Below are 26593 nucleotides of genomic sequence, written 5' to 3'. Positions count from 1 at the left end.
ACAGATGGAACTAGAGTATATTATCCTAAGCAAAATCAGAGAAAGACAAATACCATATGATTTTATTCACATATGGAATTTGCAAAACGATACAGATGAACATAGGTGTCAAAAAAAAGAGAGGCAAACCATAAAACAGACTCTTAACTATAGAGAACAAATGGAGGGTTGCTGGTAGGGGGGTGTGGACAGGCTAAATGGGTGATTGGTATTTAGGAGAGCACTTGTTGTAATGAGCACTGGGTGTTGTATGTAAGTAATCAACCACTAAATTCTACTCCTGAAACTAATATTACACTATATGTTTACTAAATGGGTTTCAAATAAAAACTTGAAGTGAAGCAAAACAAAATTTAAAAAGTATCGCTCACTCCAAACAGCACATAAAGCCACACATGGAAACAGAAAAATTAAGATTTTTAATAAACAAAGTTCTTATGACTAAATGAGTCATTTTGGTTTATAGTATTAAACAAGATCTTATTAAAAGTGTTTTCTTAATCCATGGGCTGTGATAATTATATCAATACTTAATCATTCCTTCCTCTGCTAACCTATAGAACACAGTGTTTTAAACTCCATTTATGTCACTATACCTTGTATTATAATGAATTATATATGTATCTCACCTGATTTTGTATTTAACTTTGTATTTGACAAAGCACCTAAAAAAATATCTTGCACACAGTAGGTACTTAGTAAATATTTTTAGAAATGATACAAAAGGAGCTATACATCTAAACTTTTTGTATTAGCTAGACAGAAAATAAACGTACTTCACATTTGTATAACACTGGTTCATGTAGCAATTCTTCTGGATCATTTAGCTCTGCAAACTTCGTTGCGAGGTAATTTCTTCCAATTAAACTGTTATTCCAGATATAATCAGACCTTTTCTGAAGATGTCTCATCTGAAGATTCTTAGGATGTCTTCAGATGAGAGATTGGCTCACATAAATGCATACTTGTGGCAGCTTCCTCTTAAGATGTTAACTTGTATAACCAAATGTGTTACTTTAATGTATGTTTTATTGCTGTAAATGAATAACATTTTTGTTCACTTGTGTTCTCTCTTGAAGAAAAAGTTATACACAATTGTATTGCCCATTACTGCCAATTGTGTAAAAAAAAAAAAAAAAAAAAAAAAAAAAGGCAATAAGAGGCAAATGCCAAATATACTGGATTAGGAAATAGATTTTAAAAATTCTAAAAATGGAAGCCTTCGTGTGTTGTTTCTCTACATCTTTCATGATCTTTCTTTCTGTTCTCCAAACCCCCTTACTGATGAATTAAAATTAAAGAGCTACACAGGGAACTTCAAAGCAGTACTTGAAATGAATATAGAAACTGTTTTCAGGCACCAAAAGGTGCTCACATAATACTGTGCATTTTACTACTCACTAATCCTAGGACACAGTATTTCTAAAAACTGAAAGAAAAGGGAGAAGGGTAGAAAAGGTAAGTACAAAAAGAAAATTGTATACATACATATTAGTTTATGTTCCTAATGCAAGCTATAGATTAGCTCTCTAGTCCTTTAAAATCCAAGAGTCTAAGGTCTCAAATACACAATTCAATGCCCTAACAGTAAGGTGGGTGGCACCCAACTGTCAACCTTTAAGGATATTGAAGCCTGGTTCCAGAAAGCAGGCAAAATAAAACATGTTTTATACATTTATGTCCTAATTTTCCTCTTCTAGAAGTAAAACAAAGCTTATTTTACTATATTTTGATTACCTTTCATGATGTACACAATTTGCCACCCCAAAAGGGTCTCTTTGGCATAAGGATTATTTTAGGCTAAGTATCTTTAAGAAACTGCAAACACAGGGAAAGCTCTAAAAACCAAATAGAAATTACCCTTTTGTAAAATTCATTTACATTTACAAGGGAAATTTCCTCTTGTAGGGGTATTTCCCTCTGTAAGAGTTCTGGAGACTCTTATCAAAGGAGAAGGTTAAGACTTAAATCTGCATCACAACCTTGCCCTTGTTTACTGTGCTTTTCTCTCCCCAACCTGTCATAACTGTCTCCTAGCCCCCAACATCTTCTTTGGTCTTTAGATGAATATAGTATTTAGGGTGATGGCTTTGGCCTCTTTGTGGAGTTGCTCAGTGAGTTTTATGTGGGTCTCTCCTATTTATACCGGAGGTAATACATGTCATTAAACTTTTATTTGTCTCTTGTTAAGTGATCTCATGTCTCATGTTAGGCCAGGCAGAGGAATTCTAATGGGTAAAGGAAATTTTTTCCTCCCAAAAAATGATAAAAGTATTTTGATGAATAAATTTCCAAGGCTCTGCAAAGACCAAATAAGAGAAGATGGGGAGTAGTTGTGGTTTATGATAGAAAGAACATAGGAACAGACCTGGGTTCTATTCAGCTCTGGGCATACTAGCCACAAAACCCTGATCAAGTTATTTAATATTTTAATGTACAGGTGACAGATCTATTTCATAGGACTGCTGAGAGAATTAAGTGGAACCATACAGTTGGTACCTAAAATGGAGAAGGCACTTAGCCATAAAAAACTTACCTCCCTGACTCCCTCACCTATCAATTCAATACAATTTATTGATCTTGGCTGTATCATCCACCCAAAGTCAGTAAGTAAAACTAACCAATTTCTTTCTTGAGAAAAAAACTGTTGTTCTGATGATGTGCAGACTGAAGAATAAGAAAAATAAAAGATTGCTTTGCTGTGTTACTGATGAAAATTTTATCGTGAGACTATAAGAGCAAGAAGTCTATAGGCTTAGTAAAGGCAGTATGTATTTGGGACTCACCTTGAGTCCTGGAAATCCAAGGAAATCAGGAACCACATGACTAATAAGACAGTCTGCTGACAAACTAGGGCAGTCAATCCCCCAAAGTAGTACTTAAATATTGATATGGGAGATCTCATTATTTTAAGTTAAATCAAGGGCTCTAAACCCTGACTTCACATTAGAAGGGGGGGAGGAAGACTTTTAAAACATATTAGTGTCCAGGCCCTACCCATCCAAGATTTTGATTAATTGGTCTGGGCTTCAGGCCCAGGAAATTCTATTTTATTAAAAGCTCCCCAGGTGGTGCTAATGTGCAGTCAGGGCTAAGAACCACCTGTCTAAGTGTTTTTAAAAACCCAGGGGGTAAAAGTGAACAATAAGCACCCAAGGTCCATACTTTAAGGCAAAAGCTATTTATCTTCTGGAGGCACACCAAGCTGACAGAAAGGGAAGGAGGCTGACTAGAGCACAAATCCCAAGCTTTCAGGAATTCTAAAATTCTTAAGAATCTTCTGTGGCATCCTGATCACTCACAGGTGATTTTTTTTATACTTTCTCAACTGAAGTTAACAAATGAGCTATTTTCTGGTCCAACTAGCTAGATCAGCACCTGCCTATCTTCCAGAAAACCAGGATGGGCCCTAAAATTGTGGGCAATGCTTTCAAGTGGTGTGGCTGGGCCAGCTGTCACCAAAGGAGACAAGCCCAGCTATTTTACCACAGATTAAGCCTTCTTCCCAGTGCCAAGAACTGAAGCTCTGTGAATCAAAGATCCTGCATTCCTAGGTGACAGCCCTTCCCCTGGTGGTACTTCACATAAAACCAAACTGGGCCTGCACTGGACTCCATATTTGCCACCATTCTTGTTTTAAAGGAATCATAGTGCTCTCACCCACAAAACTAAGGCAAGCATCCTCTAACTGATGGCCATTTAAGACATGAACTCTGTGGCTCATAATTGCCCCACTTCTTTGATAATAAAATGGTTATCTGATGACATGGTCTACTGAAAACATGATGAACACATTATTTATCCTCTAGTAGTTCTACAGGGTGATGATTAGGTTCCAAATACATTAAAAAAAAAAAAAACTAGTTGAAAATAGCTTAGACATGTAATCACTTAACAGTAGCAATAGTAATAAGCGATTAATACAAATCACTAGTTACTATGTGCCCAGTACTGTTTAAAGGGTTTAAGAAACATTAACCCATTTGTCTTCACAATGACCCTATGAAGTGGGTATCATTACAGTCCCCATTTTAAAGACAAACTAAGTATAAATTAGATATAGAACTAGTATGCAGTGGACCTACGATTAAAACCTAGGCAATCTTGGGGCACCTGGGTGGCTCAGTTGGTTAAGCATCTGGCTCTTAATTTCGGTTTAGGTCATGATCTCAGGGTCCTGGGATTAAGCCCATTGTGGGGCTCCATGCTCAGTGGGGAGTCTGCTTGAGCTTCTCTCTCCCTCCTTCTGCCCCTCCCCACCCCTGCTCCCTCTCCTTCCCTCTCTCTAAAATAAGTAAATCTTTCTTAAAAATTTAAAAATAAAATAATCTAGGCAATCTGGCTCCAATGTTTATTGTAAGACTAGCTATAATAAATGTCTAATGATTAGTTACCTTAATTCTGCAGAAATCATAAAAAAGAACATTAAGATAAATTAATCTTTACCTCATGTTTAAAGACTTTCGAGGATAACTTTAGAAGTTCTATTGCTCACTCACCTCTGTTAAATGTATTAAAGCACTGCAGAGTAACATGGCAAAGGGGCTACCTGGGGGCAGTCAGCCTCCTAGGAGCATGGTACCTGCCACAAAAGCACCCACAGGAAGGGGAAATGCAAACTTAACAACACAGACCTGCTGGTGACACATGGAATATACTATTGCTCTCGACACCAGAGTTTTACTATGAAAATAATCAACTATTAATTAAAAGAAAATATCTCATTTGTATAGGCAAACTCATACTGCTTGTTTTGAACACTGTGCCAAACTGAATTTGAATTTAAGACATACATACATTTTTCATGTAGGAAAAATATGGGTAACATGGTAGGAGATAGTTTTAAAAATGACTAGGAGCAAAAAACAATTATTTGATCCTTTTAAAATATTTTACATAAGGGAACTTGATAGATCTAACATTGCTTTCCACGATATTTTGATTTTCAATCTCTGCCTCCCAAAGGCCTCTCTAAACTTCTCCTCTTCCAAAAGGAATTATGCAAGAGTGAGGAATTATATCTTGCATCCACATGCTGTTTATTTTTCTTCTCCTCTCTGTTCTTAAGTTCCCAAACAATGTAAAAAGGTTCCCAATGCCTTACAAAAAAAGAGCTATATGATTTATGGTTTTAATTATAAGTCAAGCTATTCTAGAAAAACTATCATAGCTAAGAGAGCTGTATTACAAGATGTTATATTTGAAACAAATTGTATGCAATTGTTTTTACAGCTCTTGAGTTCTACTAAGGGAAGATACTTCACTCTGAGAAGCATATAAAGGTTTTTTGGACACTGCAGTCAGCCAATTATCCCACTAGGCCATGACAGCATTAAGGTGTTCAATAACCACTTCCTTACTTGTCTCCTAAACTCACATTGCTAAATGTATTTTTCAGCCAAATATCCACCTTATATTCTAGTCACAGAGAATCTTGTTATTTTTCACAACACTCAGATTAGCTCAGTGACGACGTCTGAAGTTTGTCCCTTGTATAGTGAGGGTTTTTAGCAATATTCTCTAATATCCAATACTTTCTTGAAATTCACTGGAAAAAAAAAATCAGGTGACAAAACCAAATTTATAATTCTGATATTTCCATCCTCTTCTAGCTTACATTACATTTATATCTATTTCCTACTAATTTACAAATCATGTTCATGTTAGCTCTTTCTGAATAGCACAAAAAAGAGGAATATCATAAATATTAAGATACTAAGCTTTATTCTTTAAAAGTTTCCAACTGGCATCCTTTTACATAGAACTATGAAATAAACTCTAAGCCACTTTTTTCTCAAACAGTTCATTGAAAATAAAAAGGGTCAGCAGTTAGTAAATTCTTCGAAAGTGTTACCTAATGAAGATTTACTGTGTTGTTTGGAAAGGCTGAATTCCTATGATCTATCTGAGCTGTTATTCTGAGCTGTTTACCCAGCAAGCATCTCCTTAATGTACATTAAGTGCCAAACTCTATGCCAATCACTAAGCATCATGAGAGCACTTAAACCAGAGATGGTATAGAACTGTATAAATCCAAAAATATCTCTCAAGCCAAACTTTCCAATATATGTCATTGTACCTTGTTTAGGGAAAGGAAACATTTTCCCCTTAAAAAGGCATAATCCAACCCTTTCAAACCACATTCAAGAACATTATTCCTTCAGTCCTACATCCTGAGCTACCTGACTTCACTGCTCAATGTTTCTATGGATTTTGAGGTTTTTTTCATGTACTTCTTACATACTTAATAATGAGTTATGCATTTACTAAAAGATCTCTATTCCTGGATTTACAAAAGAAATGCTCACATCATATGTCAAAATCACAAATATGTACATGATAATCACCGAATATAAATTGTAATTTATGTAGTATGTTTCTAAATGCAAGTTTTAGATGCAAAAGGATAACACTGAATTTAGCCACCTGCTATGATTACAACTCACCTTTTAACATATTTTTCAATTTTAGTGCATGACTCACAACTCCATTTTAACAGATAAGAGATTAAAATAATAAATTGAGATCCCAGGCTGGTAAATTAATTTCCCTCTGCCTTCAAGGACCATGCAGAACATCAACACTGATGACTGACATATCTGATAATCTGATGGCAGCTAGAGAGTAAACATGAGACCAAAGCTGAAAGTACATAAGAACAAAAATCATGTCCCAGTTGGAATCTTTCAAGTAAAAAGCAGGTGATATATGATCAGCAAATGAGTAACTTTTGTGTTACCTAATGAATGTGTCTGTATAAACTATTTACCAAAAATAATGTCAAATATGTAAACAAAAAAAAATGAACTCTGTGTAGGTGGTGGGGGAAATGCCTCAAAGTGATTTGACATTGGTGTATCAGGTCAAGCTTATTTAGAGTGTTGTGATTATAGTAGAAACAGCAAGATATACTTCCTTTGAATAAGATGTGATATTAAAACGAATGTGTTTTGCACAGATATTAAACTGCAAATGTGCAAAATACAATGACTTGTACAAAATGCACGGTACTAGTGCTAGAAATAATGCACACAACCAAACCTACATACATATCCTTTTTCTTCCCTGCCCCCCTCTGAAAATCTTCCATATCCAAAGCTCTGGGCTAGGGATTTGGGAGATACAATGATTAGTAGACATTCGTTGCTTCAAGGAGCTTATACACTAGTAACATCAAACAAAAATACAATTATATCTAATTGCTATGACTGAGGTTTTAGCACAGTGTAGGAACAAAGACAAAAGTTATTTCAATTGAGGATGTTAGAAAAAGTAACATACAGAAAAGGAGTATGATGGAGGGAGCTAAAAGAAGGTGCAGATGAACATTTTTAAAGTACAATTTGCATATAACAAAATGAAGAGCTCCAAGGTATACCATTGTAAGAGTTTTGAGAAATATATATACCCTTATAACCACCATCTCAATAAAAAATCAGAATATTTCCATCATTACAGAAAGTCCCTATACTCTCTTTCCAGCAATCCACACTGCCATAGTCAACCAATGACTGAATTTCTGTCCCCATAGCTTATTTTGCATGTTAATGAACATCATACAGAATGTTGAAGACTGTACTCCTTTCAGTCATGTTTTTTGAGATACATCCACATTATTATTGTATTTCACTGATTTATTTATCCTTACCAGTCTGTTTTGATTCTTTAGCTTTATTTATACTTAGTCTTAAAATCAGACAAAACTCTTTAATTTCATTCTTCAAGATGCTTTTGGCAATTCTAGGTCCTTCTCTTTTCTGTAAAAACTTTTAGAATCGATTTGTTCACTTGAATGAATCTGAATGACTATAAATGGTGATAGCAGACACTTTTGCCTTGCAAGTAATAAGGAAAACATTCAGGCTTTCACCATTGTGTACAAAGTTGACTGCAGGTTTTTTTCATACATGTCCTTTATTTAGTTCAAGAAGTGCTCTTCTAGTTTGCTGGAAGGTTTTATCATAAATAAATGTTATTCTGTCAAAAGCTTTCCCTGCATATATTGAGTTAATTATACAGGTTCTCCTCTTTTTAAAATTTGAACATGGTGACCTGCATGAATTAATTTTCAAATGCTAAATAACCTGACTTTCCTCAGAAAACTGACTTGGTCACAATTTATTATACTTTTATGTATTACTAGCTTTAATTTTACTAGTATTTTGCAAGGATACTTTTGATCAGTATCCTAGAGATTTTTTTTTCTAATAGCTTAGGCCACATTAGAGTTACATTGTCCTCAAAATCCCAGCTGGGAATTATTCCTTCCATCTTTATTTTCTTAAAGCTTTTGCTTATGCTTGGAGCTTTTTTTTTTTTTTTAATTTATTCATGAGAAACACAGAGAAAGAGGCAGAGACATAGGCAGAGAGAAGTAGGCTCCCTGCGGGGAGCCTGATAAGGGACTCATCCCAGGCTCCTGGCATCAAACCCTGGGCCAAAGGCAGAGGGCTCAACCACTGAGCCACCCAGGTGCCCTGGAGCTACTTCTTCCTTAAATATTTTACAGAATTCAACACTGAAACCATCTAGGCCTCAATATTGCTTTGCAAGTAGGTTACCAATAGCGATTCAATTTACTTAAGACAGGGATATTCAGATTTTCCATTTTACCTTATGTCAGTTTTTAGTAGGACTATGATCTTCAAGCAATATGCCCATTTTACTTAAGTTGTTGAATTTATTGGCACAAAGTCATTCAAAGCATTCTATCACCCTAATAATGTCCAGAGCAATGACATAACCTTTTATTCCTGATATTGATAACTTGTGCATTAGCTTTTTCTTATCAGCTTATCAGTCATATCAGTTTATCAATTTTATTCATCTTTCCAAAGAATCAACAGTATATTTTTTCTATTGCTTACTTTTCTATTACATTGACTTCTAGTTTATTATTTATTTTCTTGTTTTCTTTGGATTTATTGTGCCCATATTTTTCTAGCTTCTCTACGTGAAACTTAGATCATATGACTTTTCCTCCAATAATATAATCACCTTAACTATATATTTTTCTTTAAACACAGCTGAAACTGCATTCCACAAACTTTGACATACTGTATTTTCTTTTAATTCAAAACTATTTTTTAATTTTCTTTCTGATTTCTCCTTAGATTCATTATTTAGAACATGCTGGTTTTTTGAAGATTTTCTGGTTCTCTTATACTGTTTGTTATGATCAGAAGCCATATTCTATACAATTCATTTTTAAAATTTATTAACATTGGGATGCCTGAATGGCTCAGTTCATTATGCATCTGATGCTTGATTTTGGTTCAGGTCTTGATCTCAGGGTTGTGAGATTGAGCCCTGCAGTGGGCACCTTGCTCAACACAGAATCCACTTGAGATTCTCTCTCTCCCTCCCCTCCAGTTCATATTCTCTAAATAAACAAAAATCTTAAAATATATATATATAAACATTTATTTTATGGTCTGAGATATGGTCAATTTTAGAGAATGTCTAACGTCAATCTGAAAAAGGATGTCCTTCCTGCAGCTGTTGGGTACAGAAGTCTACAAATGTTCATCATGAAACGTTAGTTTAGCAGTGTTATCTGGTTTTTCTGTAACCTTACTTTTTGTCTAATTATTTTTATCAGTTGTTAACAGTTTCAAATTCTCCAAATATGAGCACAGATTTGTCTATTTCTTCTTTTAGTTTTTCAAAGTTTTTTATTGTAGTGAAATATAAAATTTACCTTTTAATCATTTTTAAGTGTAAAGATATGTTAACATTGTCTATTCACAATGTTGTATAGTCACCATCTGCTAATTTGTGTTTATGCATTTTGAAGCTAACTGGAGAAACTATAAGATTTTTAAAATTATTCTTATTTCTGATTAGTTGGCTCTATTATCATTATGAAATGCCCCTTCTTATCTCTGGTAATACCATTTGTCTTAAAGTCTTACTGTGTGTGACTATTAACAAAGCCACACAGCTTTCTTACATTTCGTGTTTGTACAGTATATCTTTTCCTAGTCTTTTAACCTATCTGTGGCATTATACTTAAATTGTGTCACTTTTAGACAACATAGACTTAGGTCATACTTCTTGTGCACAACGAATATTTTTTTACATTTTATAATTGTTGTAAAATTGAGTTTTAAGTCTACCATTTGCTATTTGCCTTCCATTTGTTCTATCTGGTTTTTATTCTTGTGTTCTTCCTTTCTTGCCTTTGTTCTGCTTACCCAAATATTTTAAATATCCATTTCAATTATTTTTCTTTTTTTCCTTAAAGAAAGGGAATGTGAACTGAGAGTGAGGGAGAGAGAGAATCTTAAGCAGGCTCCATGCTGGGTGTGGAGCCAACATGGGGCCTAAACTCACAACCTTGAGATCATGACCTGAGCCAAAATCAGGAGTCAGACACTTAAGCAACCCAAGCACCCCTCCACTTTAATTCTTTAAGATTTATTTTATATATAAGGAGAAAGTCGGGGGCGGGGGTGCAGCAGAGGGAAAAGGAGAAGAAATGCAGACTCTCCGTTAAGTGCGGAGCCTCATACGGGGCTCAATCCTAAGATCCTGAGATCATGACCTAAATTGACACCAAGAATTGTTTGCTCAACTAGCTGAACTACCCAAACACTCCTCCATTTTAATTCTTATAGTGGCTTCAGAACTGTAACTCTTCAGAAACATTTAATTTTCATATACTTCCTCTAATGTTTTTACTATTGTCATCATATGTTTTATAGCTACATACATTTAAATGTAAAGTCATAGGTCTTTTGGAAAAATTGAGAGGAGAAAAACAAAGTACTTTATACTTAGCCTTCTATTTATGATAGCTGGTGCTCTTCTTCCTTACTGTAGATGAGCTTTCATCAAGAGTCATTTCCCTCAGTCTGAAGAATTTCCCTTACTATTTCTTATGATTCAGGAAGTCTGGTGGTGAGAGTCTCTTAATTTTACTTTGTCTGAAAATGTTTTTATTTTACCTATATTTTTGAAGATTTTACTGGATTGACATTTTTCTTTCAGTACAGCTGACCCCGAACAATGTAGGAGTGAGGAATACCCACCCTGCGCCATCAAAAATCCAAACACAAGTTCTGACTCCCTTAGAAACTTAACTACTTATAGCCTACTCCCGACTAGAAGCCTTACCAGTAACATTCGATTAACATTAAAACACATATATATTTTGTATGTGATATGTATTATGTACCATATTCTTAAAATAAAAAAGCTAAAGAAAAGGTTACTATGAAAATCATAAGAGACAATACATTTATAGTACTCTACCATATTTGTACAAGAATTCTGGTAAGTGGACCCACGCATTTCAAACCCATGTTGTTCAAGGGTCAACTGTAGTTTAACGATGACATGCCATTGTCTCCAGATCTCCCGCTGTTCCTGATGTACAGTCAGTCATCATTTGTATTGCCGTTCCTCTTCATGTAACATGTCTTTTTTTTCTTGGATCCTAACTTTCTCTGTATGTGTCTTCTGTTTTCAACCGGTTGACTATGATATGCCTGCATATGTTCATCTTTATATTTATCCTACTTGGGATTCACTATATTCTGGAATCAGTACTTACTGTTTTCACCACATTTTGGAAGTTTGCAGCCTTTCTCTTTTTTTTTTAACATATTTTTTCTTCATTCTCTCTTTCTTGGATTTCAATTACATGTATACTAGACTACTTAGTGTTAATTAGAGGTATATAAGAATATTCAACATTATGCCCTAGGTTACTTAAGCCTCTTTCTTTTTCAACTTTTTCTCTTTTTCAAATTAGGTGGTATCAATGGATTTGCCTTCAAGTCCCTAAGCCCTATCATCTGTCATATTCAATTTTCTCTAAAGCCCATCCAATGAATTTTTTAGATGTTAATTTCAGAGACTGTACTTACAACAGTATTAGATTTTCTATTTGGCTTTTTTTTTTTAATATAGGCTGCATTTTTTGCAGAGAATCACCATCTGGTCACTCAGCAGGACTACCTTGTTTGCTAAATCTTTCAACATTATTAATAATAGCTGCTTTAAAGTCCTTTTCTGCTAATTTCAACATCTGCATTATCTTGAGATTTGTCTATATTGTCCAATTTTTCTTTTAGTTATGTGTCATAAGTTCCATTTATTCACGTCTAATAATTTTTTGTGTTCTGAGGATTGTGAATGATTAAATGTAGAGACTCTAGATTTTATTCTTTTCTTCAGAATAATGTAGACTTTTACCTATCAGCTTCCTTGAGTTTGTGGAGGTTCGGTTTTATACTTGGTTAGGGTGAATCTGTTTCAGTTTCAGGTTGGTCTTAAGGCAAATCCTTAGTCATGCCACAGTCTTCACTTCCATGGCACAGTCTTTCTGCAGTTCTAATGGAAAGCCTGAGCTGTAACCTCAAGTTTCAAACTCCAAATATGTCACTCCTATTACAAGCAGGAAATAGAATCTCTCTCAGCTTTTATCATCCTGCAACTGTTGTTTTCCACAGGCTCCAAGGAATCTCTCCTGTATATTCAGAGTTCTGAGGTCCATAAAACATTTGTGGCAAATAAATATTCAGATTTAGGGGGCTTCCTCCTCTATGGATCATTCTTTTCCTGGATTTTCACCCTCAAATTTCACCCCACTCCGACCACCCAAACTCTGGCCACTGAGACTGTAAAGCCAATAAAACTAAGTTTTCTAGTTAAGTTCTCGCTGTCCATTATGAATTGAGGACTACACTCAAGTAAAAAGCCATAAATGTAGACTCACCACGAGCCATTCAAGAATCAAGTCCCCTTCAGTTCCAACCTATCCTTGGAGCTGCAGTTTTCCAGTGTCAAGTTTTTAAAATTCTGTCTGTGGTTTATAAGGGTCATCTTCAGGAGAGATGAGCTGTATACACACCATTCTCATTAGCAAACTCTATTTACTTTTTACCTGGAAAATTCAGATGGCTGGGTATGAGGGAAATTTTTATTGCCAGCTTTAGATACAAGATAGAAAATCAACCCATGATTTTCTGGAGATGACCGGAAACAGTATCTACTAGCATGTAAGAGGTTGTACATATGTTCACAGCCATTAACTCATCTGATTCTAGTAACACTGTATAATTGCTGAAGCATTAGCTACATAAAAATATTAGAGCTCAGATAAATTATGTGCTATGAAAGCAAGTCTTAAATGTATTCCTCCCACAACACTATCAATACCTTTATGATAAACAGTCTTGTATCCTAATTTTGTCAAAATGAAATTACAAGTATCTTCAGCATTAAGACATGTACTTGTAATCAAGCTGTTAGCCAAATCCATCTTTCTTAAAAAGCCCACTGCAAGTTAGATTTTTAAGGCAGCTTTCTATTCTGTATTTTTTTGTATGGAGCTAAATGTCACTGATCTACAAGCACTAAATTATGAGAATACTTTCCCCAGCATAAATTTGTTTAGAAATATAAGTCTTTTTGAAGTATCATTCTAAAAGCTTCTTATTGACATGATTTTTTAAATTGTAAAATATTAGGAGGGAAAGAGGCTCACCAATTTTCCATCCCAAAGTTATATTATTTTTAAAATTATTTTCTGTATTTTCGATAAACAAACCTGATTTAATGTACTGCTGATGAGAGTGCAAAGGATTTAAAGTTCTATTCATACCCACTAAAAGCTACCTTCTATGTCATGTCACCTTCAAATTCCCAGATAGTAATCACAGCCCTTCACCTAGCTGCTTTAAAACTTCTCACTATTGCCCACACTGACTGGTCCTTTCCCACTACTTACTGGGCTTCTGAAAATTCTATTACACCTAGAATTTCCTTTTCTCTCACTATGACTGGAATGCTATTATTCATAAAGACTCAGCTCAAATATCTTTCCATCATAAAGCTAAGATATTCACACACCCTAAGAGTTCTCACAGCACTATCTATCATTTGATTAACACGCTGATGAAGTCTCTCCATTAGTCTGTGAGGTGCCTGAGAACAGGTACATTTCTTATTTATCTATCTCTAGTAGCAAGCACAACAGACTATCCAGGAGGTGCCCCCCTAAAAAGTTTTTTTTCAATGACTTATTTCCATACTAACTGATGTCTCCAAGAATAACACCTCACTACTTCACACCTATATTCTGGTGACAGCCTCATAAATATGTTCTCTGCAACCATCCAAGAGCCAAGAGTTCCAATCAATTCTGAGCATCACTCTCATGTTAATCTTTGACTTACATTATAGCATGCTCTGCTCAAAAATAGTTTCCCTTTGCCTGCAGATAAAAGTTCAAAACCTCTAGCCTAAAATCTACAGACCTCTAGAATCTGGCTCCCATCTCTTGTGCACCTCAGTTTCAAGCCTCCTGATCCTGCCCTCAGCTAGCCTATATTCTGTCCCCATTTCTCCACCTCTGTCCACTAATTCTTCAGAGAACTCAGAACAAATCTCACACTGTCCATGAATTAGCCTGAAGATATTCTAGAAAAATCTCCCATGCAGATGTTGCTACTACTACTCAGTGCTTCTCATTCCACACTTGAATTTCCTCAAATTCGGGCAGCCCGGGTGGCTCAGCAGTTTAGCGCTGCCTTTGGCAGGGTGTGATCCTGGAGACCCCGGATTGAGTCCCACGTCGGGCTCCCTGCATGGAGCCTACTTCTCCCTCTGCCTCTCTCTCTCTCTCTCTCTCTCTCATGAATAAATAAAATCTTTAAAAAAAAATGTCCTCAAATTCTATTCCTTAGCACACACATGCAAAAAGCACAATGTAAATAATGAAAAATGTAAATATAGCTAACACACTTAGATACTTAACCAAACAGCTGACCGCGGACTAGTGAGATAACTCTAACTTTAAAAAATTAAATCTGAGAATAAAATGAATAAAAATCAACATGAAAGAAAATAGTTCAGCCCCTCTATAGATATACCGGTCTTATCACTGTAAGTCACATGATAGTTCATGCAATCACAAATAGAAGAATACTCATTTGAAAACTAGCTCTGTCCAAAAAAGCAGGAAAAAAAAAGTGTTCTGGAGCCAGGGTGGCCTATTATTTTTAGGGATGGAAAACTACATGGGCATAGAAACTAATTTTCATTCTCTGATTTTTACCCTTAATAAGAAACACTTATGATTAATAATTTAGTTTTCTAGCTATCTATGAAGTAAATGTATTCCCTCAACATATATTAATGAATTGATATTTTGGTTTAAAAATCAATACCTTTTCACTTTAGTTAAGAGTCCCTTCCCTAGAGCTGAAATCAATTCAGCTCAGTTCAATAAACAGTAATTGGGCATTTTCTATGTTCCAGGCCCTTTCCTAGATCTAAAAACAAGTTCAAAGTCAGTGACATTCAGGAAGTTCCACAGTGAATTAGGAGACAAAGTAACTAGTTCAAAATAATAAGTGGATAAAACAGTGAAGATATGTACAAAGTCTTATGAAAGGACAAGGGGACAGAAACAGCTTCACATGATACACAAAGGAGAAATTTAAATAAGGAACAGCAGGTGAACCAGCAAAGAAGGACAAGGTAGGCAGCCTGGGTGGCTCGGTGGTTTGGCGCTGCCTTCGGCCTAGAGTGTGATCCTGGAGACCCAGGATCGAGTCTCGCATCGAGCTCCCTGCATGGAGCCTGCTTCTCCCTCTGCCTCTCTCTCTGTCTCTCTCTCTCTCTCTGTCTCTCATGAATAAATAAATAAAATCTTAAAAAAAAAAAAGGACAGGGTAGGAAAGTATTAGAGGTATAGTGAGCAGAAGAAAAAAAAACCCAAAACATGAAAAAACAGTATGTAATTGGTGTACAGGATATATAGGCAGGGCTGTTGTATAAGAAAGAGGGAGGGAGGCAATGATAAATTATAAAAATCTAGAAAGGCAGGCACAGATTGGATAATGGAAGACACCACAAGCCATGATAAGAGCTTGATTTTTTTTTCCTGTGGGAAATGCAGAGGCTTTGAATCATTTAAGCAGTGGCATGCCCAGGTAGGTGTTTTACACAATCACAATGACAGCTGTTAAATTTACTCTATTATATATTTATTGAGGGCCTGAGACATCCCAAGCTTTAATTCAGCAATGAAAAAAGAAAACTTTCATTTTTTGAGGTGTAGTGAGTAAATCTATGTTCAATAAGCAAGACTAAAAAAATATCAGCACAGAAAAAGGCAGTGATAAACTTTGTACCATTAATACTAACTACTAAAATACCTCTTCCATCTTTACAAGCACTATATTAGGTAAAAATAAAATCCTTCTCAACATCATGAGTCACCAGGGAAATGCAAATCAAAACCACAATGAGATGTCACTTCACACCCACCTAGGATGACTATAATCAAAAAGACAGGAAATAAATGTTTACTAGGATGCAGAAAAACTGGAATTCTCATAGACTAGTAAGTGGGAATGTAAAATACTGCAGCACTTTAGAGAACAGTGTGCCAGTTCCTCAAAAGGGTAAACAGTTACCACGTGACCTAGCAAATTCCACACCTAGAGAACTGAAAACATGTCCATCCTGAAAAGTTGTACAGAATTGTTCGTAGTACCACTATTTATAATAGTCAAAAGTTGAAAAGTCCATCACCTGATAAATGGATAAATGGAATGTGGTATATCCACATTATTTGCCAATAAAAAGAAATAAAATAAATATACTATAGTATGAATGAATCTTGAAAAAATGGTTAAGTGAAAGAAGCCAGTTAACAAGGGACCACATATTATTACACGAAATATCCAGAATAGGCAAATCTATAGAGACAAAATGTAGATTAATGATCACCTAGAGTAAAAAAAGTAAAAAAAAAAAAAAAAAAAAAAAAAAAAAGATCACCTAGAGCAGGGCGCCTGGGTGGCTGGCTCACTGGTTGAGCATCTGCCTTTGTCTCAGGTCATCCTGGGGTTTTGGGATGAAGTCTCACATCAGGCTCCCCATAGGGAGCCTGCTTCTCCCTCTGCCTATTTCTCTGCCTCTTTCTTTGTGTCTCTCATGATTAAATAAGTAAAATATTAAAGAAGAAAAAAAAATGATTGCCTAGAGCTGGCAAGATCTGGAAGGTTGGGGGATGACAACTAAAGGGTACAAAATTTCTTTCTGGGACAATGAAAATATTCTAAATTTGACTGCAGTGATAGCTACACAGCTCTGTGAATATACTAAAAGCCACTGAATTATATGCTTTAAACAGGTAAACTGAATCGTATGTGAATCGTATCTCAATAAAGTTGTTTTTATAAAATTCTCATCTTTAATGACCTCTTTAAAATCTTTATTCCTCTTTCCTCATGAAGCTGGATGACATTTTTCCCAGAAAACAATGTAGCACTAGAATGCTAGACAAATACCAAGGTTCAATTCTCTACTGGCAATTCTTTTTTTTTTTTTTTTTTGGGCAATTCTTTTTTCCAGAAAAACTAATCTTCTAGTTGTTCAGCAGAAAAAAATTTATTTCTATGATGTCTAAACAATAAGATAAGGGTAGCTTTGATCCATCTGGCACAAAAAATGAGTTAGTTTTTCAAGAACATCAAAGGTTAAGAAGTTTTTTCTGTCTGATAAATCAATTTCATTTTCTATAAGTCTTAATTTGATAGCTACAGCAAAAATTTTCAGTAACTACATTTTAGATTATAAACAAGTAGAATGAGGAAGAAGTTAGATTTCAAATAAGAAGAACTGGCTCTAAACTCCTCTATGTAACTCAACTAGATCTTTTTCTGAGTGATTTTTTTTTTATCTGCAAACTGTAAATACATCAGTTCTACCAATCTCGAGACTTTGGTTAGGATCAAATACTACTAACAGACTCTAAAATTGTTCACCACTTTAAACTAGTAAAATCTGGAACATTGGATATATAGTATAACACCAAATATTTGGTAACTTGAACTTGAGAGCTCAGAGGCAATAAAAGTCAAAAAGGTAAATAAACAATGTTAAAATGTCAGAATTCTTGGAAGATAGGGGAAATCTTACTTTAGAATATACAAAAATATAAGCATGAAAAAATTTTATATTTAACACTTACACCTACATTTTAATCAGGATTTCTGAAATATACCACCACAAAAATGAATTATTTGTTATAATTTTAAGTAAGTTGTAATTATTAACAATTTCAAAGTTGATGTTAAGGTAGTACTTCAACATTTATTGGCTTGTAACCACACTCCTATTGACCCAGAAGTCAGAAAATTTAAACACACTGCCAAGGATGCTCAATACTGGAAGAGAATAGCATGAAGAAAATTCAGCAGTAAAAAAAGGAAACCTGTTTGCATGTGGATATAAGTGAATGTATATTCATGTAAACAATAAGTGAGTTCCAAGTGATCCGTATGTTAATGCATTCGGTTGACTGCATTAGCCCAAGTTAGTTTTCCCATCCTCTTATATTTTTTTTCACCCCTTGGTTATCTAGTATTGTGGGAAAAATGCACACAGGCATGCCATTCAGCTTTACTGCAAATATTTGGCTCCGACCTCAGTGGGATCTCATGGTTCTGTGGAAACATCTCATTTTTGTCTCTAGTCTTTTCTGTCTTATACTTTCTACAGCAGCTATGACATTTATTTTTCTCTAAGTCTCTTCTCTATCACCTCCAAGCTTCATCTGTACCAATAAAGAAAAATAGAAGCCATAGGACGTGTTTTCCTTCAACGTCATTTACAACTTACCTGTAATGGTATCCATCATTTATTCATTCATTAGAATAGTAAGTACTAATGTGATTCATCATTTATTGATTATCTGCCACATGCCGAACAGTGGGCTGAATACTTTAATATATAATAATTTAAATCCTGTAATAATCTTACAAGTACTTTTGGTCTCATTTTTTACAATTACAAGAGTGAAGTTCAGGGAGCTAAGTAATTTATTCAAGATCTGTAGCTAATGAGAGGTAAAAAACAGATTTGAATCCAGGTCTGTCCAAGTCACCTTGCCTCTGAAAGTGTTTTAATGCCTACCCCAAGACCTCTACTTCTATACAAGGACACTGCATTCATAAATTATTTTCAATACTGTATGATCTCTCTTTTCTAACCAGTGCTCAGAAAAGATATCTAAGTAAAAAACATAGTTTATGCACTTTATACATTTTCGTTTGAAAACAGATTTTTTCTTAAGAGAGAGCCCAAGCTTGCATGCACATGTGCACACATGCATTAGTGGGGCAGAGGAGGGATAGAGGGAGAGAGGGAATTCTAAGCAGGCTCCACACTCAGTATGGAGCCCAACTCGGGCTTAATCTCACAACTCTGAGATCATAACTGAAGTTTAAATCAAGGGTCAGATCTTCAATCAACAAAGCCACCCAGGTGCCCCTAAAAATATTTTTAATAAAAAATATTTTTAATAAAAGCACACATATATATGATTTACATTATATATATTATTTATATTTACCATAATTATATATAAAGCATAATATATATTAGTTATATCAATAAGTTTTTAAAAAATATTTATTTACTTATACTAGAGAGAGCAAGCAGGGGGAAGGGACAGAGGGAGAGAACGCCCCAAACAGACTCCGTGCTAAGCACGGAGGCCAAGCCCAATGTGGGGCTAGATCTCAAGAGCCTAAGATCATGACCTGACCTGAGCAGAAACCAAGAGTCAAACACTTAACCAACTGAGCTACCCAGCACCCCTAATTTTTTTTACTTAATGTAAATAAATAATTTAGATCCACTTAAAGTAGGATTGAAAAACTGCCTTCCATTGAGTTTCTAAGAAAACTCAAAGTATCAGTTTATGCTGGTAACAGATATTATTCACCTACAGAGTGGAAAAAGAAAGATGAAATGTTTCTTCAATTTTCCAGTAATTTCTCCCTTTGGCAGAGATTCATTCCTTCAAAGGTGGAAAGTGGTTTAGCAAGATCTGCAGAAAGAACTAATACTTTTAAGAATTGTGTACTCTCTTTAATGGTCCTGACACATGTAGGCCCTAATTGGCATCAGAAACTTACTCACATTAACTTTTAATAAAACTTCATCAGTCTCAGTCTTTAATAGCTCATCAAGGCACATGATTTATTATGCTGTTCACATAGAAGCTTAACTCCCTACATCCATATCACATCAAAACCTTTTTCCTTCAGCTGTTAAAAATTCATTTCAACACTGAAGTCCCACGCATCTAAGTACTAGAGTCTATCTTGTTCAATATTCTATCCCCGCAACCATACAGAGATGTTCAATAAACATCTATTGTAATACGTGGTGGCAAGAGAACGTAAGTTAGAAAATATTGTGTAACCTGCTGCACCTTTTAGCAAATTTTCCTCAACAGTTACATGAATCTGTTGTTTTGATTACTATAAAGTATGATATCAAAATCCAGAGCCTATTATATCTTTAAGCTTTAACATAAGATTAGTTTCCAAAATATTTGTTGTTTTGTTTAAGATTTTATTTATTTATTCATGAGAGACACAGAGAGAGAGAGAGAGGCAGAAACACAGGCAGAGGGGGAGAAGCAGGCTCCATGTAGGGAGCCCGACGTGGGACCCGATCCCAGGACTCCAGGATCACGCCCTGGGCCGAAGGCAGGTGCTAAACTGCTGAGCCATCCAGGGATCCCAATATTTGGTTTTAAAATCTTTCAAAGTTTTAAAAACATTTTTCTCATCTCTTTTGGTCCAAAATAAGCCAAATAGTGATCAAGGAACAATTTTTGTACCTTAAATTTATACATATAACATATTTTTATATAGCTAAATCTTTAAAGAGTGGGTTTTCTTTCATTCAGGTCAGAATGTAGACTCTTAAATCCTAAAAGAATGTTAGCTATATTTGCAGTTCATAAACACCTTGTCAATCACTGAAACAATTCAAGAACTGCATACATATTTATCACTGCATTCACTTTTAAACAAATATTGCCAAAGATTACACACAGTGTGAGAAATGTCACCTAAATGCTGAAAAACCTGTAAATATCAATTTATAATGGTAGGTTCCTTACCTGTCATTAAAAAATATATCAGTTTCTTGTCCACTTTCAATTTTGCTGAATGCCATCCACTTATAAATTAGTTATAATAATTCAAAACACCCAGTTATATTTTTTCTATCATTCCTCAGTGTTTCTTCCATCCTCTAAAATCATGATTTGAAAATTAAATATAAAAACAATTTACAGACCTCCATCCATCCTTTTGGAGATAACTGAAGGCTCCATCAACAACACTAGCAAAGAACTGGCCTCCGGTGATGAAGAGGGTATTGATGGTGACTAATCGACCTCTTAAATTGGGTGGGGAGACCTCAGCGATGTACACGGGCACTGTCATGGAAGCAATGCCTGTGAAGAAACAAGGAAAAGTCAACAGAAGACATTTACTCAAGATCTCTGTTGTTATAAATAATGGTGCTAGACAAACACACACACTCATACACATACACACACATACTCCCTTGGTTTTCTTTTTTTTAGATTTTTTAAAAATTTATTTATTCATGAAAGACAGAGAGAGAGAGAGAGAGAGAGAGAGGCAGAGACACAGGCAGAGGGAGAACCAGGCTCCATGCAAGGAGCCCGACGTGGGACTCCATCCGGGGTCTCCAGGATCACACCCTGGGCTGAAGGCGGCGCCAAACTGCTGAGCCACCCAGGCTGCCCTCCCTTAGTTTTCTACTTTAAGCAAAGGTTTACCAGATACTTAAATATTTTGTTTATAACTACTGACTCCTGCAGATAAGTAAAGAGCTATGTGGATATCTATTTTCATATTAACACTTGAAAGCCTACAAATGGAACTATCTCTAGAGCTCTCACATAACTTTAGAATGTATATAAAGCATGCTTCATAATTTTTGTGGAATAAAAATAAGAAAATGCTCTCTAGATAGGATATAATTATCAAAATATTTTTAGTCTATATGGAAATGTAATCAGACAATAAGAAAAAAAATTATCCCAGACTCATATTAACTATTCAAAGTCATCATTTCCAAATGATGGAAAGACCAAAACTCTTAATTGGCCTACTAATAAGAAATCAAAAAAAAAAAAAATCCATAGAGCAAATCAACCTATTCAATTGGCTAGGTACAGATTTTTGAAGTAGCTTACAATGGACAATACTTTGGTAATTTAGAGTCCTTAAGAAGATATGATCTTAACCATAAAAAGAGATAACTTTATGTTATAGCTGCTTAAAATTGTTCTACCTCAAATTAATGTAGCATAACCTATGGTAGTAGTTCTAGAACTTAATTTATCACTAAGTCACTTATGTAACCTTTTTTCTTTCTTCTTTTTTTTTTTTTTTAATAAAGATGTTTTCACCTCATCCAACCCAGAACTACGAAATAAAAAACTAGAGATGGAAGATGGATCTTTTAAAAATCCTCCAAGGACTCATGATGCTATGTTTTTACAAACTACAGTTCTATGGCCTGCAACTTTAGGCTAATCTAAAATTACTTCTTAAAAGAAAATCTTGGTCTCCTTGGCTATATCTAGCTCACTTCTCAGTAGCACTTTCAATTTCCAGATGTGTCTAATTATTCAACTTAAAACTAGTATCTAGTCAATACATGCCAAGGGCTAAATGGAAAAAAAAAATAAAGCAGGAGTATCTAAGAAAATGTAATCTTATTCTAGCTGTAGATACCATAAATTGTTCTCTAGATTAAGCGAGAACATTCATGGGTTTTATAAGATAACCACATGGAACTGCTTTTAATGAATTAATCTTTACAATGCCAAAAAAATACCCTATATTGAAGTTATGTTTATTCTTTCCATTATTTGGATGAGTTGGAGACCTAAAATCTTCAGATTTTATGAGTTTCATAAAATAAGCATGTGTTAGTAGACAAAGTAAAATAGTCTTTACAATTAAGTCATCACCTAAACAGCTGGATGTCTCCATCTGACTGCTAATCAACTTAAGAGAATACATCATATTAAATTGGCTTTCATCTAACTTGGAAAGAGGAAACATTTGAGGAAAATGTTGACAAATCAATTGTATATTCTTTTTAGTTCTTTTATAATTAGAACATCTCAATAAGCTTCCAAAAAAGCAGACAACAGTAATTGTCTGGATTTCTTTTCCTGCTTGGTCTGGCTGTAACAGGAATTCATTGCTCTCTTTACCCAGACACCTTTACTCAGTTATGCATCCTGAGAATTTAAGCATGGGAAATCAGGACTGCAGTTTCAGGCAGCACATGCTTGTCACAAAGCCACAGATTTTACTTGATAGAAATGTACAGATATCCTCAGGCCTTATAAAGATTAATTATTAAAAATAAACACTAGGACCCTGAGAAGTAACAGGGAATGGCAAAGAGAAAAAACTGTTACTATTACAGACTCATTGGATTTAGAATTGGAAAGAACCCCCAAAGATCTGTCAAATGAGTGCTCACACTGACTTTACAGTGTTACAACTGCCTACATCTGATACTTCACAGGCATTGATTACTGAATCGTCAAAACATCCCTATAGAGGACATATAACTATCCCCACTTTGCAAAGAGGTACCTACCCCAGGTCAGATGATAATAAGGGGAGGAACCAGAATTTGAACCAGGTAAGAGGAATTCCAGAGGCCAATTTTCAAAGTTCCTGATTCTACTGACTGGCCACCACAGATGAAGGAAGTCTCTAGAACCAGTGGGTTTAAATTCTAGCCTTGCCACCTCCCGTCTGATTAAGTCAGGACAAAATAACCTTTTTAAAAGGTCTCCAAAAAATAAATAAATAAATAAATAAATAAATAAATAAATAAATAAATAAATAATAATAAAAAAAAAAGGTCTCCAACTCATCCAAATAATGGAAAGAATAAACATAACTCTCTTCCATATGAGTTGAGACTCGATGAGTTCGTAGAGTAAAAGCACTTAAAATTGTGCTTAGTATATAGAAAGTAGTCAATAATGTTAGCAATTATTTCCAGGATTACTATACCTCTAGTTATGAAGCATTGTAACTTCTTTTGATTCAGTCTGACTTGGTTAGGTGTTGGCATTATTAGGATGAACATAAGTCAACAAAATAAGGTCTCTGTTATAAAAGAAGCTACACACAAGTCCTGCCCACATAAACAGCCAATCAAATAAATAATTTCAAAATACCATGATAAGGGTGCAGCTACACACTGGGTTCCACCTTGTGATGCAGACAAGTGCTGCGTGGTGACAGTGATTAGAGGCTAGTTCAGAGAGGCTGGGCAGACAATTCTTCAGAGGAGAGCAATGGCCTTAAAAAAATATGAAATGATAAGGGATTTTCTCAGAGGTAAACAGTAAGTGTGAAGCAGAGTATGTGTGGAAAGGAGAGGCAGACCGAGCCCAAATCATGGAAGGAGTATCCATTAATCAGTGAGTGTGCATCGCATACCTGATCTGAGCTGGGCACTGTGCTAAGCACTGGGGACAAAGTGCTGTAGGAGAGTCATGTCCTCTGTCCTCCTGGAGCTTAACGTCTGCCAGGCAAAATGTGTCTGAACAAATAATTAGATGTCAAATGCGATGGGCCTCACCAAAGGGAATGTGTGAAGAATAGGAGCTCATAGCAAAGGGACTGGCCCAGCTTGATGAATCAGAGAGTTCTTGGATAAGATGGTCATATTTAAGCAAGGATCAGGTGACTGAGTAAGCCTGAGCCTAATGACAGCATGGGGAAGGTGACACACACTTGAGACAATTAGTCCAGCTTAGACAAAGGCCTTCAGGCAAAAAGAGATGCATTGTGTTGAAGAAGGGGGTGCTATTTCTGGAGACACAGACAGAGACCAAACCTGACTATACAAGACCTATACAAGAGGCTTTTGTATTAAGGACTTGGTATTCAGAAGCCTTTAAATAGTATAATGGAAGAAAACGCACCATCAGATTCATGTTTCTAAAGAGTCATTCTCTGGAGGATGGAAGACTAATCACAGGGGAGCAACAAGTACAGTGACAGTAAGAGAGGAGTAAAATAGAGAGATTCCAGAAGTATGTATTTAGTATCTAGGCTAAAGGGAATTGGAATGGAACATGAAGGATGAGAGAAGAACTGGAGGATGATGTTCAGATGTCCAGAATAAGCAAGTTGGAGCATGATGGCTACTTTGTACAAAGATAAAGGACACTGGAGAAACAGCAAGTATGGAAGGAGAAGATGATAAGGTCAAGTTTTAACCAGGTTGAGTCAGAGGTGCTCTGTGAAACACACCAGTAGAAAGCAAGTAGAACACTTGCTGAGTGTGTCAGGAATACAGAATAGTGACATGTGAGCATTTCCAGCTTGCCTCCTTTCTCCCACCTGGTAACTCCATCAAAATAACCAACCTTTCAAATTGAAAAAAAAAAAAAAAGGGGATCCCTGGGTGGCGCGGTGGTTTGGCGCCTGCCTTTGGCCCAGGGCGCGATCCTGGAGACCCGGGATCGAATTCCACGTCGGGCTCCCGGTGCATGGGGTCTGCTTCTCCCTCTGCCTATGTCTCTGCCTCTCTCTCTCTGTGTGACTATCATAAATAAATAAAAATTAAAAAAAAAAAACAACCTTTCCTTCCTCTCTCATCCCCTAGGGATAATCTGGTCTTTGTCACCCTAGTTCTTGAGCCATTATCTTGCTAGCCAAAAAAAGGATGGAGAAGAAAATATGGATCAAAATCTGGTTTGCAGGCAGAAGTTCAAATGGAAAAAAAGACTGGAGAGAGTTGTGAATGAGAGGTTCAGGGTCGGTATGGAAAACATGGGAGCCTTTAACAAAGGGACTGAGGCTTAACTTAGGATAGGAGGCAAAGGGGTAGACAACAGAGATTTTAAGAAATATTCCTGAGTTATAACTTATGTACTATATTCTTCAAGACACAGAGTATTGCTGCTATTCCAGTGCTTTTAGTTGCTAGACTGTATATATTGAAAAGGCAACTTCAAAGTGAGACTGGGTCCACAGTGGGGTTTGGAAGTTACACAAGGATCTGAAGCTCAGAAGATAGTTCTGTGCGGATGGTACACAAAACGGAAACCATGGGAATGGATGATATCACTCAGAAACGGAAGAGGAGAAGAATGCCTAGAACTCAGTGCTCAAAAATTCCAGTATTTATGGAACTGCTGGAGGAAGAAAGAAGGAGCAACTGTAAGCATCTACCTTATACTTCAATACTCTGCTGTTCTCTGTTTTTTTTTTTTTATGTTACCATTTTGTGTAAGTTCACCCTATCAATTCATAGATGGACATATCTCATTCATTATCCCTCAAGGAAAGGTAAAGAAATCCAGCATCACAGACAGACAAGAGATTTTCAGAAAGTCATATAAGCAGGTTAATATCAAAGTGAGCCTCATAGATTCAGGTCCCCCTAATCTCTGTTATGTGCCACTTGAGAAGCAAGGGCCATGTCTCTGATTAGAATGTGACCCTTTAGAAATTTCTCAGATACATTTTCTTCTTGGAACTACTACTTCCGCTACCACACATAAACTTCTAGGGGCAGGAGGGTCTGATCTTTCCTGACCCCCACCACCTACTTTGTGACTTACTGCCACCAGATGTCTTGTTAAAGAACTCGGTCTAATTAGTCAGTCGTATGTGATTCACTGTGCAATTTCAAGCTAGACAAGTGCAAACCCATAAAACTGTTTTATGAAAATGGAAAACTA

General features: G+C 35.7%; 1 protein-coding gene across 1 annotated transcript in view; it reads right to left on the bottom strand.

Annotated features, from left to right (window-relative positions):
• Positions 1-26593, bottom strand: part of SLC2A13 (solute carrier family 2 member 13) — a 359718-nt gene that overhangs the window by 285452 nt on the left and 47673 nt on the right. Inside the window, exon 2 of the mRNA XM_072798345.1 lies at positions 21124-21283. Within this exon, the coding sequence (XP_072654446.1) occupies positions 21124-21283 (160 nt within the window). The remainder of the gene's footprint in view (positions 1-21123; positions 21284-26593) is intronic.

The sequence above is a fragment of the Canis lupus genome, chromosome 25, assembly GCF_048164855.1.
Source record: "Canis lupus baileyi chromosome 25, mCanLup2.hap1, whole genome shotgun sequence".
In the NCBI taxonomy this organism is placed as follows: domain Eukaryota; kingdom Metazoa; phylum Chordata; class Mammalia; order Carnivora; family Canidae; genus Canis; species Canis lupus.
This window is presented reverse-complemented; position numbering and strand designations above follow the sequence as displayed.